Source organism: Haliotis asinina, chromosome 3 (assembly GCF_037392515.1).
Source record: "Haliotis asinina isolate JCU_RB_2024 chromosome 3, JCU_Hal_asi_v2, whole genome shotgun sequence".
NCBI lineage: Eukaryota > Metazoa > Mollusca > Gastropoda > Lepetellida > Haliotidae > Haliotis > Haliotis asinina.
The window spans coordinates 32,774,200-32,790,871 of NC_090282.1; the positions used below are offsets into that span (position 1 = coordinate 32,774,200).

The window sequence follows — 16,672 nt, forward strand, 5'->3', positions numbered from 1 at the left end:
GCTAGTTCAAGATGGCGGATGTCGGGGAAAGCTGTAGGCATTTGTAAGAATGCAAACAAGGCGTTATCTCACAGATAGCCCTACAACAATGGCTCTACGATAGCGCTCGTCACAGAGATTCGGACATTTTACGAAGTTTGGATGCAATGGCGTCAAATATGAGGATCTTCTCAGATCTATTCAGCTGGCGTCGAACGACAACTGTTCAAAAAATGCTTGTGATAGCCGTTGGATTAGTATTTGTGTCGTCCCTATCAAATTTCTGGTCATTATTTGTGGCATATCTTCTTGCGTTACCGCTTACATGGAAATTATTTCATCTCATCATGAAGCGGAAGAACCCGGCTCCTTCTGACAAACTCTTGTTAGCTTTGCAGACGATTAACAGAGTGAAACAAAGTATTCTCTCATTGGGTTCACCCCAGAAAGAAGTGAAAGAAAGATCACCGTCTTACAAAGACTCCAAAGGAACGGCTCCTACTTATGGTGTTGACATTGGGCGTGCAAAGGATGTATCAACTTTGAGAGGTCAAACTATAGAGGGTGAAGTCAGTATTTTTGTAAAATATGTCATAAGAGACTTTGTTCAGTCATGGTATGAGGACTTTAGTCATGATGCTCAGACTCTGAGGGAATCTCAGCAGATTTTACACATGGCTGCTTTCAGTCTTACTAAACGAGGCCAAAAAATAAACCCTCAGCGACTCACTAGTGATCTCTTAGAACTGTTTACTCAGCATCTGTCAACATTCCAAGTGGCCAGATCATTTTATCTAAGTCAAAGAAGGGGATCTATGAGTACTTCTGCAAAAACATGTGAGACCCTGGAAGAAGCATTTGAACAGAAAATCAAATTCCATCCAGCATTAAAAAATGATGAGAGTGAAATGAATTTTTTGAGGAGTTTGTCAAAATTATTATTGACACATATTCTACCCACCTATATACACACATGTCGGTCACCTCTTGTTATAATGACTGAGATTACAGCATGTAATGTACTTAAGTCAGCAATTGACATGCTTACATCTACAGACTGGTTGTATGAGAGCATGGTTATCCTTCTATCAGATGAGGACCAGACAGAAACAAACTCTGACAACAAGAGGACGGACACAGATACAACACATTCCACAGAACAAACTCAGCCTGGCAGGGAAAAAGGTACAGAGGGTGCTATCAAATTGGAAGAAATAGTGCTGTGTGATGATAACATCAATGAAAATAATGTTGGAAATGCTCAAGTGAAAGATCAGAGTATTCTTTCAGAGGATGAATGTGAGAAAGACAGGAAGGTAATAATCTCAGAAAACATTCCTCGGATATTGCTTGAAGAAGCTGGTTGTGATATGCATGAAAGAGAAAAAACGGGTGCTGAAAATGTTGACATGAACAAAGATGAGTTTAAGACTTGTATAGAACAAAAATCTGACTGTGATAAAGATGATGAAAGAGGAAAAGAAGATGTTTGTCCACCGGATGATTCTCCCAGGTTAAATGAAACTTCTATTGAAACTCAAACTCTTCCAGTACGAGATGTTGAATCCTCTCAGGAATCAAACGTTGTAGACACAGAAACAGTACAGAATGATGCTTTAAAACTAGCCCCCACCTCTTCAAAAAATGACAATAAGAAAAAAACTAGTTCCTTTTTCAGTCTGTTTAACAGAAGGAAAGAATCAATAAAATCCAGGAATGATTCAACTGCTTCAAACTCTACTGGCTCTGGTGATGAAAGTCACCGCTCAAGAGGAGATACATTTGATGATGGAGAAGTTTATCATACAGTTATTCAGGGAAAAGAGGAGGCGTTCTCAAACATAGGTGTAGAGTGTTCTGAGGAAGCTGTTCCAGTGAGGGGTGATGCAGTTGTACAGTTCTATGTGCAGGAGGAGGATGGTGAAAAGAGGATTAATATGTTGACCCTGGACTCAGACAAAGAAATGGCTGAGGACAGTTCACTACTTTTCCAGGATGTGAGTATTCCAGAAACGGAAGAACGCCAAGAATACAGGAGCTCCTCAAAATACACTCTCTACACAATTGAGGTGAGACACTCGGCCATGGCTACATATTGCATATGTTACCTTATATATGGTCGGCATGATTTTGATATTGTCAGTTTCCATGGTTACCATAGCCATGGGACCACTATATCATATACTGAACAGCAAAAGAAATGCAACACTATTTTTTCTTTAAGTTTTTAAATAGAAGACATAAATATGAACACTTACGTTTATGAGATTTCATTTTTTCGAAAGTTGTTTTTCTTTGGCTGTTTGGTATAGTTTAGCTAGCAGTCATATTCATTTCATGTATTTAAAATTGAGGTTTAACACTTTCACAAGGCATGGCATGATGTTCTTGTAGAGTCAACCACAAGCTGATTCAAATTCACAACTAGTTTCTCCAAATGATCTGCATGATCAGTTATTTACCCTAGTATCATATCCCAGGGGTGTAAGATAGTTACACAGAGTGATCTGGTGCAATCCAATATCATGGTGAGTAATGTCTATTATCATTAGTAGCATAATAATTTCAACATTTATCACTGCACAGTTCATTTATTATTTATCATCACTTGTCAGATGACCGGTGTGCTAATCATGCTAATGATACCATTTGGCATTTCGGCTTTATCTTTCAGTATCAACTGTCATCTGATATTGATTATTTAGTGCGTGTGTATAATGTGTGTCATAATAAAAAAGATAAGAATATTGTGATGAGGCTGTGTACGATATTACATGAATAAAAAAATAATAACAATGATTATGATGATTATGGCAAACAAGTATCACTTGTGATCATGTCATGTATGTCACCAAGATCACCAGCTGATAAAAATATGCTATCGTGGTTATGCATGTCCTCCATATTATCATATGTTTGTCACTATCTCCGATGTCAAGTCATATGGCTGAGCGCAGCATGAAACAACAAACAAAGCAAAAATATCAGTCTTTCTTTTGTCAATAATGGAAACAAACCAACAGTTTGGAGTGATATCATCATTTGTTTATCAGTCAGTATTTTGAGTGAGTGCATTGATTTAGTGAGACCAGTATTATTTCTTGCCTTACCATGTTTACAGATCTAGTTATAAGAAAAAACATAGAAGTCACTTTTATGTGGGGTTTTGCTTTGACTGGTGATTTTCCCTCTTACATTTAGGTATTCTAGGGGAAAAAATCCATAAAGCAAGAAGCAAAATGAGTCTGGTCTTAGACTGAGATGCCGAATCGTGTGAATTGGTATCACATCAGGTAGAGTTTTCACTGATTGTCCTTTGTGAGAGTTAATTGCACTGTTTCAGTTCAATGCTCTGTATTTTACTGACGGGCCTCCAGTGATGAAGAGTGGAGCTGTAAAACGTCGCTTTCGTGAGTTTGTTAATCTGCAGGCCAGACTAGATGCCAAGGATAACTACAAGAAACTGCTTAGAGGTAACCATAGCAATTGTGACATGCCATTTTGAACTCTTTTCTAGCATTCAGACTGTAGAATATAGAATTTTATTTGAAAGCTTGATTAATATGCTTAAAGTGATTAAGTTTGTCAGTCTAAGTAAACTTAGTCTCAGTGTATTTTGTTACTCTCCACTGCTGAGTCTAACAAAACCTAGTAGAAGGTCGCGTCAGGTAACCTCTGAGCGACCAATGACCGTCCAATCAAACGCAAGACGGCTAAACAGATTAACCAATCAGACAACTGCTGCTATTTAGAGATCGGAGTGACTTTCAATATATTAGGTCACTGACAGATCTCTCCACAAGCAAAATCTGCGTATAACATAATTATTTGACCTGCAGTATATACGCTTTGGGGTTTCTGTTGACATGGCTACCATTAGCTAATATTTCCGCAAGATGCCATCCTTGAATATTGCCCAAAACACCATTTTCAGGGACTGTTTACTCACCATTGTCAAGGTTGTACGTACGCTATGTGCATCACCAGGAAGCAAGTGTACGCTAAATAGCATTTGGAATCATTCGGGTACGAACCTTTTCGAGATTAAAAAAAATGTTCAAAAGCTATGTGCGAATGTCCACTTTTGCGATTTGGTAAACTGTTTTCTTATTGGTTAATCTCAAAGGTTACCTGACGCGACCTCCCATAAGGTTTTGTTAGACTCAGCAGTGGAGTGTAACGATAAGTACTGAGGATAAGTTTAGTTAGACTGTTAAGTTTGTGTTTTTAAATTGTCAATCATTGTCATGATCAGGTGCGTGTGAAAAGAGTTAAAAAGGTGAAATGCCCGCTCAGCCACCAGACTTTGTGTGCTGGCGATTAGGTGCCTGACTCTGAGGGTGCGGGTTCGAATCCCGGATGGGACTCAACCGAAAAAAGTACTAGAATTTGTACTTTACTAAGAAAGTGAAATCCCAAATATGACATATGTTACATCTGACCACTTTCTAAATGGCATCGTGTAATCAAATGAATTAGTTATCAGTTTACTGTTCAAGCTTTACATTACAAACAAAGTTTTCAGTTGAATGAGTTTACTATGATATTGTTTTAATATTCTTATTTTCCTGATGTACGATATTCAGACACTAAGGGCCCAAGTCGGTGGAACACCCTGCCATTCAAGAATATGGACAAGGATAATGTGGAGAGTCGAAGAGTATTTCTCGAGAAGTTCCTGAAGGTAACAGATATTGATCAACTATTGATGTACCTCTTAAATACTTTCTCATAGACTAACAAGTTCAGGACATTTGTCTGGTTGACAGTCCTATCAACACATTAGTTGACACATTGTTTTGATATAATTATCATTTTGATTTTAGTCAAACATTTAGTGGCTTCATAAGTTTCCTAACATGCAACATAAGCATGATATGTGCACCGACGTTGACTCACATTGCTTATGTGAAGAATTTTTCATTCTCATTGACATTTTTTCTAATTTTGCCAGTCGCTGATCCAGATTGAGGCAGTCTGCAATGGTCCAGAGCTCCGTGAGTTTCTGGCTTATGAAGGGGACGGTCATATTGCATTTGTCAAGAAGGCTCGCGAAATAAGTGTACCTAGGCTGGATAAGGTAAGCATCTTCATCTAAATATTTTTCCATATTTTTAACTTACCTTACCATAGGTCTTATGCATATTACCTCAAGCTTCGCTAGAAGAGATCAGACAGTCGTTGATTCGCCATTCCCTAGATGGCTACCTCATGTAATCTACGAATGTAGTCACGGAAGTGACGTGATCTCCCCACTTGCGCAAGCGCGAACAATCCAAAAATCACTTTTACTTCTAGCGTTCGTCTGTTCGGACGTTTTTGGTTCGCTTAGTTTACCTACTTTGTGGTTCAATAAAGTTGTTTCCTCACGGGTAGGTATGGTTTGTATCCCTTAGGTGTGCGTGTTAAGGTAAGTTATCTTTTACCTGCACTTACTTTGCTACCTCGTGTTGTTTTTTCTCTCACTTCGGGGTGGGTTCGCCCGCGTCGTGTGTGAGTGCGGCATGGCGTCCGTGGGGGTATTATATCTTGCTGGTTTTCTCCCTCCATGTGGTTTTCCATGTCGATTAGTATTTTTGCCAGGTTTCACTGCATTTATATGTTTTTTCGTGCCACGTTGCGATGTACGCAGGCAACCTTTTTGGTTGTTTGCCCTTCGCTGTCACAAGCTTACGGGCGTGCCTACTTTATAGTGGGGGTGCGTTGGTGCTGCATTTCTGGTATAGGGGTGTTTTTTCTACCGCCTAGCGTTGGTTTCAACGCATTGTTATGTTTTGTATGTTGCACTTAACTGTGTATGTCTCGCCAGTTTAGCACCGTCTGCTAGGGGCAGGAATCGGCGAATTTCCCCACCCTTGGTGCCCGGATTGTGCGTCTCTGGCCTGCTCTTTTGACGGACGCTGCCAGTACTGCGAGGCGTTGTTGGTTGCTGGTTTCAAGGCTTCTTTTGCGGCTAAGAGGAAGCATTTTTCACAGCGGAAGAGAAGGTTGTCGTCTCCAGCGTCGTCGTTGGGATCTCTGCCGGACGACCCTGACTTACAACCGCCTTCAGCGCCTGTGCCGACGCCTGGGATGGGGTGTTCGTCCATGACGCCTGTACGTTTGTCCCCGGAACCACCTCGCTCGGATTCCATCGTGGATCTGTTTTCGTCCGGAGGCTTGTCTCATCCGGAGGTCCAGAGGTTCCTGCGCTCCCTCCTCACGCCCGGTGCTGCTGCGATGCCAGCGTCTGTCTCGACTCCGGCACCTATGCCGACACCAGCGCCTATGCCGACACCAGCGCCTATGCCGACACCAGCGCCTGTGCTTACGCCAGCACCTATATCTGCGCCAGCGCCTAAGCCTACGCCGGCGCTTACGCCAGCGCCTGTGCCTGCGCCAGCGCTTACGCCAGTGCCTATGTCTGCGCCAGTACCTATGCCTACGCCAGCGCCTATGTCTACGTCAGCGCCTGTCCCAACACCAGCGCCGACGCCGGACCCTGTGCCAGCGCCAGCACCTGCGTCTTACCGTATACCCAGGGTGTTGCATACGTTGTCCAGGGAAGAGGTTTTGCAACGACAGTTGGATGAAGGGCGCGCTCGGTGCTTGGAGGCAGAGAGCTCTCGGCGCAGATCGCGCTCCAGGTTCCCTGGGAGTCGGCGATCCTGTACCCTCCACAGTAGTCTTTGTCGGAGTTCTCGGTCCCCGCGACGCCCTTTGAATGTGGACTCTCGCTTTACTACCAGGTGAAGATGTTACTTGCTCTCCCAGTCCATATCACCTCGACGTTCCTCTAGAACTCGGCGTTTGCGGTCACCAGAACCACCTTGGATCCCGTCCAAGGAATCTGCTGCTCATGCATCGACTCCGTCTCTTACAATGCGGTCTATGCGAAATTGTCAACTAATCCGAATTTCTAAGCGTGTAAGTCGAGGAAGTCAGATTACAAGATAGACAGCCTGGTTTTCGCGGACAGCGTGGCTGTCTTGGTTGTATCTCTGTAGTGGTTATTGGGCTCCTCGCGGCTCTCTCATAGAGTGCAGGATTCTAAGCAGGTGGCCATTGAGACTGAACTCAAGCGGATGCTTAAGCCGTTGTCTGCGCTGGCGTCAGCTACCTCGGCGGCGGCGATGGACTTGTCTGAAGACAACGCCTCGAGGATCGATCACCGTACCAGATATTCCTACGCCGGTAGGTGGGAGGGACTGGTCGCATCCCCGTAGATCCTTACGTTACAATTTGTCTACATATACTTCAAGCGGAGAAAGATTTCTTTCACGTGCTTTACTCATTTCGTCACGAAGATTTTTCGAGACAACAACAAAGTGACACGCCTAACTACACCTCTTATTACAAGAGAGGACGGCATTTATCTTCGGGGAAAATTCCAACACATCTATCTGAAAAACAATTTGTCTACGTCAGTTTCAAGCGGCGGAAGGGTTTTCGCGCGCTTTACTCATTTGGACACGTGCTCGCAAACAACATGGTTACGGTCAAGCCTATAGGCTAGCAGGGTATCACCGTTTACAAGATTTCATGATGATCAGTTACCTGCTACACCGGTGACGTCACGTCTACATTTTGATTGGTGCCCGAGAGACAACGCCCTGCAAAGGATCCCAGGGTCGTTACATCTACAATTTGATTGGTCATCGAGGGACAATGCCCTGCGCAGAATGTGTTGTTATGATTCTAGTGTAAGGAAGTTGTCTGCAGTGACTTACAGTCATTTTACAATGGAAAGATGTCGTTTACACTCTAGACTAGCAGTCTACAGCGGCATTGGATTTCTCTAGTCGGCATAGAAATCCTCTAACAGTAGTCTCAACGCTGCTTATCAGGAGGCGTGCAGCGATGTATGGCAGTTTCTGATCGGACAGACGGCCAGTTATAAGTAGACTTCTTGAAATGTCAACACATTCATAATGTACAGCGTGGTTGTTCTGAAGTCGAAGAATGACGCATTTTTATGGCATACAAGCTTATCTTGAGAGAGTTGTACTTCATTATCAGGCTGTTAAGTCAGCTTCAACTAACTCCGCGGGATTTGATTCATCACATCGCCGTCCCAGGTTCGGGTGTCGAAGTTCAAGGCGATGTTAAAAGCAAGCTGTACTCTGTCCGTTATCACTATGTCAGTGATAATGTCTACTCGATTTGCTCACGTCACCTTAGGATATGATCAGACGTAGACGTCTACTATTACGTCTATGACAGCGTTTTCTTGATCATGATTTCAAGACAGGTTTACGACATTGGACGTCTTGACTCCACACCAGTGGTAGACTCGCTGGTCAATGTTTGGAACTTGCATATTAGAGCCGTCATTCAACAACCATCTTTAGGTTGACACGTCTCTACCAGGATTGAGTGCCTATCTAGTCAAGGAGGTTGCAGCAGGATTCTGGGGGAGTGGAGCTCTATCTCTTCACATCACCCAGTTGAAGATAAAGCGGTGATGCATGTCTATTATTGGTTGACAACACCGAGAGACAAGCTACTGATGATCCATACGGTCAACCCAATAGTAGCCCTCTAGGTAACAAGGGTCAAGGAGGCCTGGACCTCTACTACACTTGTCGTTTCTACCCTTCGACGTGGTCGAGTCTGATCCTCCAAATAAAAGTATCTCACATACCAGGAGCCTGCATCTTCATGGCAGACGCCTTATCTCGCCCCCTACGTCTATCTCCAACAGAGAATATGTTGTGTCGAGAGACGTTTCAAATAATCGGCTTCCAGAGCGGGACCAATTGTTGTACCATCCTCACAATTGGACACTGCACCTGGATCCGTCACGGTTTCATCTTTGCGCCTGGACCATCTGTGATAGTCTTGAGGGCCAAGGGGTACTCATCTCAAGTGACGAAATTAATCACCCTGGAGCACAGGGTTTCCACTCAGTCACTTTATGGACCTGCAGGCGTGGGCGATCGACACGATCCTGCGACTGCTTTTGGTCGCACCTTGGTGGCCAGCCAGGCCATGGTTCCCCGACCTGCGTCATCTCGCCAGCGGAGAGTCATACCAGCTCCCAGATTAGTTACGTCTGCTTCGACATCCGCACAGTCGGCAGCTGCATCCGGACCCACTGAGATTTCATCTTCACAGTTGGGTCATCTGCAGAAGGCAATAAGAGTTAAGGGCTACTCCTCGTGCGCGGCAAGCGTCCTAGCTTGTACGCATCGAATGTCCACTAGGTCCTTATATGACGACAAGTGGCGCTCATTTGAGAGTTTTTGCGCTCAAAGATCGCAAGACCCTATGACAGCTTCTCCACAGTATTTAGCGAACTTCCTCCTGTTCCTGCATAACTGCAAGCATCTTAGAGGCAGTACCTTGGGGACTTATCTGTCGGCTTTGAACTCTATTCGATTAAAGCAGATAAACAGATTTCCAAGGTACGAGATCTTATTGCGCTACTCAAGGCCTGCAAATTGGAGGACCGGAAAGTTAAGCTTCGTCCTCCAGTTTGGGACCTCAACATCGTCCTACAACATCTTAGAGGACCTCCGTATAAGCCTTTAGAGGAAGCCTCCTTCGTGTATTTGTCACATAAAAAAAAAAAAAAAAAAAAGACGGTCTTCATTCTAGCGTTAGCTACCGCAGATAGAGCTAGTGAAATTCATGCCCTGGACGTCACGCAGGTTCGCTTGGATCAGTTGAGGCATGGACCAGCCCACTTGGGTCTCCTGTGAGATTTTGTGGCCAAGAATCAGCTCCCTGGACAGCCAGACAGGCTGTTCTCCATTCCTCTGTCATCTGCAGTCTTGGGACAACATGACTTGGAGGAGGAGCTGCTGTGTCTCGTTAGAGCCCTCAGATGTTACATCCGGAAGTTGGCTTCTAAGAGACGTTCCCCTAAAAGACTGTTCATCCCACTTTCGACTACCTGCAAAGGGGAGGTGAACAGGAACACAGTCGCCTTATGGCTTCGATCTACGATCCTGGCGGCTTTTGATGCCAAGCGTCTACCTCATCCAGTGACGGACAACCCACACGAGATCAGAGCGTTGGCATCTACCATGGCCCTCCATAGAAAATGCACAGTGCCACAAACTATGGAAGGCTGCTTTTGGAAGTCGTCGTCTACTGCCTTCGCTTCCAACTACCTGAGGGACTTGGCAGTTGAGGACATGGAGGGGGAGCTGCTGTGTCTCGTTAGAGCCCTCAGATGTTACATCCCAAAGTTGGCTTCTAAGAGACGTTCCCCTAAAAGACTGTTCATCCCGCTTTCGACTACCTGCAAGGGGAGGTGAACAGGAACACAGTCGCCTTATGGCTTCGATCTACGATCCTGGCGGCTTTTGATGCCAAGCGTCTACCTCATCCAGTGACGGACAACCCACACGAGATCAGAGCGTTGGCATCTACCATGGCCCTCCATAGAAATTGCACAGTGAAACAAACTATGGAAGGCTGCTTTTGGAAGTCGTCGTCTACTGCCTTCGCTTCCCACTACCTGAGGGACTTGGCAGTTGAGGACATGGAGGGACTACAGTCTTTCAGTCCGTTGGTGGTTGCCCAGCAACTTACCCGGACGTCCGCCCATTAGGTAATAACACTGTTACTTACCGTTAGTCTTAAGATTAACCTCACCCTCAGGGTGCGTCGGTTTTTCTTTGGAGTTCCCTTGGGTTACTCTTTGTCCTGCTTCCAGGTTTGTCCTGTGACTGTTGGCATTGGTCTCCCAGGTTCTCCTAATGCATGTGCACTGGTTGCTGAGGGATGGTCCTCCGGAGTCCACACCACCATCCATCTGTCGAAGCCATATGCATAAGACCTATGGTAAGGTAAGTTAAAAATTTATTAAAATCTAAATATTTTAGATATTTAAATACTTACCTTACCATAGGGCGGTGACTCCCTCCCAAGGCTGGATGCTCCTCCCCACTCTGGACTCTTCGGACCTTCCTGTTGCCAGTAAAAGTGATTTTTGGATTGTTCGCGCTTGCGCGAGTGGGGAGATCATGTCACTTCCGTGACTACATTCGTAGATTACATGAGGTAGCCATCTAGGGAATGGCGAATCAACGACTGTCTGATCTCTTCTAGCGAAGCTTGAGGTAATATGCATAAGACCTATGGTAAGGTAAGTATTTAAATATCTAAAATATTTAGATTTTAATAATTCTTTTTCATCTTTATGTATGATTATGTCAAAAAATTCCATTTACCCCGAAAACCTGCTAATATCTGGGTTAGAAATGGTCTTCAGTAACCCAGGTTTGTCATTGTAGGCGACTAACGGGATCGGGTGGTCAGACTCAGTGACTTGGTTGACATATACTACCCATCAAAAGTTTAGACTCACTAGTGTAAATGTAGCCACTTTCTTCAATCAATTGTTCAAAACCAGACATTGCAAAATATTTGATACTGTTTAAAGGTACTGTTTACCCATGAAATGTTGTGAAATGATGTGGTGAAACGTACTGAAGATTGGCAAATTCTTAACAAAACGATATTTGCATATGCTTTTCAGCAGTTTGATGCATGGTCTTCAATTCATCTGCATAAGGTTTGCAGTTGGTTCCCCCAAATTAGTGGAATAATTCATGTTCAATGTAACAACATGCATATACATAACATGTAGTTATTGCCTTAAGTCAGTCTAAACGTTTGATGGGTAATATATGTCATTGAAACTGAATTGCGTAGATTGATGCTTGTGCTGTTGATCAGTTGATTCATGATTGTCATGTCCAGACCAGATTATTTACAGACCGCCGCTGTATGGTTGGAATATTGCCAACAAACATACCATCCAACAAAACTGAAACAGAAATACATCTCTCTTTGCAGATGTTTGTCAAGACTGCGTCTGTGGTATTTGACAAACTGAAGTCAATTCCAGACATTCCCCAGAATGTCATCTCTGCAGTAACGAAACGGGACCGTTCGGTAGAGAGACAAGAGGACTGTAAGGTCATGGAGGACACAGACAAACAGGAGTTGGAGTATTCCTGGCAGGATCCAGACTTGGTCAGCACCAGTTGTCTCCCTTTGTTTGATGTCTCCGTGGTCCTTTTATGAATACTAATGTGTCAAAATGAGGTGGAAACGTTAGTAACAGAGTATGGAATATATGAATTAGTAACTAAGAATATCAAGACAGTTACATTTCTTTGTTAAACATGGCCGGAATCGTTCTCCTCCTGCTGTCATTGCATCTTGATGAACATGAGATATGCTGAGACGGTTGATTATAGGATTTCCTGTTCTGAGTCAATTATTGTCATCAAAAAGTAGATATTTAGTTCTGAAGTGTACAACTAGTTTTTCCCCAAAGCGTTTTCTTATTTGGCTCCTTGGGTCTAGATTTTCAACGCTCTCTAAGCACTAATATAGTTGCAACTGTTGTACATTAACATTAACTTACAACTACCCTGCCCTATATTTGATGCCCTGCCCATCTTACAATACAGTAATTGAATATAACTCTTCATCGTTTTTACTTTATGTCCAAATCAAGTGAAATAACTGTGCTTTTTACGCCTTTAAGAATGATATGCATGTACAGCGTATCATGATACTTGGAAATCTGCCATTGTATGCCCTTTTCGGAATAGGGCTGCCCTTTTGAATTTATGTCGCCCTGCCTTTTTAGAAGTCTGCGGGAAATGCTTACAACATGTGCATGCCTTTTTTGTTTCTCTCAGTCTCAAATTGTCCTTGTAACCTGAGTACCTCTAGTCATCGATGATTCAGTGTATGATTCATGTTTCTACATTTGCAGGACTCGGGCTCAAATCAGTGGCTTCAGGCCCTTGATGAGTATGTCAACAATTCTGAGAAAAGTACTGATGATGATGAGAGCAATACCATGACAACAAGCATGGATACGAAGGAGAAAAAGGCTCTGCTTGAGGAAATTCATGCCAAGTTGCCAAGGATACAGGGAGATGGTTCTGAAGCACCAGATGCATTGGTTCAAGAAGGTGAAGGTCATCTGTCAGTTCCTGTCAGTCACAACTTTCATTGCTAAGTACTTAAAGAATAAGGGAATTATTTGATTCAATCATCAGTAGAAATATAAATTGAACAAACAAGCTTTAGAGTCGCCTTTTTGACAAACCTTTTTGATTTTGGTTATTAACAAGATGGATGTGATTGATAACTTAATCTTGTGTGCTTTGTGAATGTAAAACACTTCCCAATTTCTTGGGATATGAACAGTCCATGAACTAACCATGCACATTAACAAATAGGAGTACTTGTAGAATTTTTGTAAACACAACAATTGTAATGAAGGCCTTAAGGCCAGAAATACTGAATAAACAGATTCGAACAAGTAGTAGCAATTTGCCACACACCATGGAGTACATACAGCTGTCTACAACAGCACAGTACAGTGTCAGGAATTATATATGTTGTAATGTATATTCATACCCTTTGTTGTGACACATTTGCACCAGTCTCTACTGTTTTATTGGGAACAATTTTGTAGTCAAGGGACATGTCTTCATTGGGTTAACTCAGCTTTCTAACACACTAGAAATGTTTCATTCATTCATTCATTCATTCATTCATTCATTCATTCATTCACTCATTTACTCATTTATTTATTCATTTATTCATTCGTTCATATTCTCAGTATTCTAACCCATTTAGATATTATATGATTTTGTTCGTAGTAAGGCTTGAATTGTTGTCATCTTTCAATTAACACAGCACCAACCAGTTTACACAGACATGTTTACTAAATATGATTATCTTTTCAGGAAAGGGTCAAGTTATACCTGACCTTCCCCTTGCCAATGCTGTCCTTGACCTGGCTCTCCAGACCATCCAAGGTCATGAGCACTGGCTGACACGTGAAAGAGTGCTTCTTGTGACAAGGATTGTGATTGGAAAGGCACTTGACAGGTAGTGTCTTCAGATATCGGATATGTCACTAACCAAACATAAAAATCTGTGAGGCTTGAGGAATGATTCTTCCTGTATATACTGTGTCAGCCTAGTGGTTAAAGCGTTGGGTCGTCATGCTTCAGACCTGTGGTTGAATTCCACATGTTTGAAGCCCATTTCTGGTGTCCCCTACTGTGATATTGCTGGAATATTGCCAAAAGCAGTGTAAAGCAAAACTCACTCACTCACTCTGAGCTCTGTATATGCTTTTTAAAACTTTATGTGGTATTGTTTAATAACAAGGTGATGATTTAAATAATGCACCTGCAGACTGCAGTATCATGGGAACAATACAAATGTTTTTAATTCCCCATTTTGCCGCCAGGTGGCTGTCTGACCAGATCAGCTACCTGACATCACCAGAACGCTGGGTGTATTACTCTCAGCTCTTGCGTAAAGCGATATGGCCAGAAGGGAAGCTATCAACTGAAGACAAGCCAGTTAAACAGGAGAGTGAGAAGGAGGCAACACGGAAACAAGCCAAGCAATGTCTGAAAGATTTCTTTCCAGGTTAGTGATGATATGTGTCGAATGTTGGTACACTTATCATGTGCTTACACAGCATGCACTATGAACTAAAACCATGATGTGGAATAACAAGAAAGAGTTCTCTTTACTTATATATAGGAATCACTCATCATTGTCTTAACTTATTGAAGCAAATTGCCACATTGGACATTGTGATGGAAATGATGACGTAACAAGATCACACTTAACAAACTAGTTGAGGGCTCAAGGCTTCTCAAGCAGTATGTTGTCTGGTGTGGTCAGTTTGTTTACCAAAGTAGCTATCTATGTATGACAGCCTGTTTGATATTTAGCCTGGAATGGCCTGGAGTTGTTTAAGACGTTGAGTGTTTTGCTGTACAGAGCTGCATCCTTTCAGCAGTCAGAAACCTATCATAGTGGGTTTCATTTCCATATTTGATTGCTTTCTACAAATTCTAGATTTGTCAAAAACATATCAGTGCTTATTTGTTGGTTTTACCAACACTTCATTGCTACCTCCTTCCCATCATCGGTTGACTACTGTTGTATGTGTAATGGATGTGTACATTTTTCCACAGGGGTTTTGGGTGGGATTGATATCAGTGTCTGTATATTTAAACTCAACATGCACTTTTTCAGTAGTCTCCTGATAACAGGGAAAGAAGTGGTATAAAGTCAATAACGAAGCTATTATCTATGTCTGTCTGTTTGCTGTTTAATGGCACTCTCAGTAGGTGTTATCTATAACTGATTTACGTTTTCATGGGAAGCGTCTTGCCATCCTTCCATGAAGAATCAGTTCTAATTTCCCATCGTTGTTATGTTGTAGACTTCATTGAACATTTGGCGGGATCGGAGGATTATGACAATGCAGCTGATCAGATCATGGACATCCTGCAGTATGAGAAACTCAATCGGCATCTGCTGTACATGTTCCTGGAGATTCTAGCAGAGAAACTGTTTCCAGAAATCTCCACATCGGAACTGCAAGATAAATTATTCAGTTAATATTTAACATAAATAGTGCCAAAATGTAGTACCTTTAAATATATCAGAAAATGAAATTGTCAACCAAGAAACATATAAAATCTCAGTCGTGGGAAGTAGTTCCATCTTACAGGTTGTGCACATTGTGTGAGAAAGTAGTTCCCCATGCAGTTTCTGCATTTTGAATGACAGCGAGGCTAGAATACTTGAGTGTGAGAATACAGATTTTAACACTCATTGATCAATAGGCTTTGTGTTGTTCAAGCTTTCAGTTTCACATTTGCCTAAAACTGCACAAGTAAGAACATGAAATTTGATGTTGTGAGATAATTGTTGGTGATATCAACTAACTGAGAGGACCACATGTAATCCAAGATGGCTGTTGTACTCACGTACATATTCAAAGATGGCCATTCTTCCCTTCATACCTTTGTAGATGCTGTTCACATTCCAAGATATCAGTCTTCACATGGTAAACATGGTAAACAACTGCATCTTCATGCAAAGCCTGAGAAAGCTTTAGATAAATAGTATGAAAGGATTGTAAAGAGCTACTGTATGTAGCAATATTGTGGTGTGTGTTTAAATGTGCTGTTACTGTGATGACTGTATTGCTAATACTTATCAACACTGTAAGGTCAGAAGATTGAAAATGGAGACAGTGCTTGATGTAATCACTTTAGATTAACATTGGTAGCTTTCTGAACAATGAATGTCTAAAAGGCCACATGAGAATATATATTTGAATGCATAGGTCATGAAATGTTTAATGCTTGATAATGTTTATCTTTTTGTGATTCAGTGCTAGCTGTTCCTTTTCAACAGACCTCATTTTGGTTTGATTTGATCGATTTTTGCAGTTGGAATCCTACAACCCAATATTATCCAGAATCTAATGTCAGTTTTTTCCTTCCCTCACTAATCCTCATTTACAAGTAATTTCTCCTGAGGGAAACAAACAGCATTATTCATAATGGCATTTCTGTTGAGAGTGTTTGTATATGCGTGTACTGCATCCCTAAAGATGAACTTGTTGATCCAAAGGGAGGATACGTCTTCAGAAAATCTAGTCCCCATTACTGTTTTACTAGATATTAGGGTCCGTACCTAATTTATAACTAGGGGTATTGATGATGAATTGAGGAGAGAGAAGATGGTCTCTTTTGTTCTGGGAAGGTAGATGAGTGTCATCAAATTTGTGCAAAACAATGTGCAGAAAATAAAAAAAAATATGGGAAAGGTTCCTTTGTTTTTGTACATGACATGATGGTGGGTTGTTTTTCAAGGGAGGAGTCAATCACATTGTACATGCATCTCCATT

General features: G+C 42.3%; 1 protein-coding gene across 1 annotated transcript; it reads left to right on the top strand.

Annotated features, from left to right (window-relative positions):
• LOC137276745 (sorting nexin-19-like) lies at positions 1 to 15,423 on the top strand. The gene is made up of 9 exons (XM_067808383.1): positions 1 to 2,048; positions 3,323 to 3,452; positions 4,566 to 4,663; positions 4,934 to 5,059; positions 11,770 to 11,949; positions 12,704 to 12,905; positions 13,689 to 13,833; positions 14,201 to 14,385; positions 15,194 to 15,423. Exons 1-9 carry the CDS (start codon positions 147 to 149, stop codon positions 15,370 to 15,372), a joined length of 3,147 nt encoding a protein of 1,048 aa, XP_067664484.1. The 5' UTR covers positions 1 to 146; the 3' UTR covers positions 15,373 to 15,423.
• The last annotated feature ends 1,249 nt before the right edge of the window (positions 15,424 to 16,672 follow it).

What these genes read in the sequence shown, in the direction of transcription:
- LOC137276745 (XM_067808383.1), top strand. Translation starts at nt 147, where the DNA reads ATGGCGTCAAATATGAGGATCTTCTCAGATCTATTCAGCTGGCGTCGA. An exon ending in ACACTCTCTACACAATTGAG is followed by an intron (nt 2,049 to 3,322) that starts GTGAGACACTCG and finishes GCACTGTTTCAG; the next exon opens with TTCAATGCTCTGTATTTTAC. An exon ending in TTCTCGAGAAGTTCCTGAAG is followed by an intron (nt 4,664 to 4,933) that starts GTAACAGATATT and finishes TAATTTTGCCAG; the next exon opens with TCGCTGATCCAGATTGAGGC.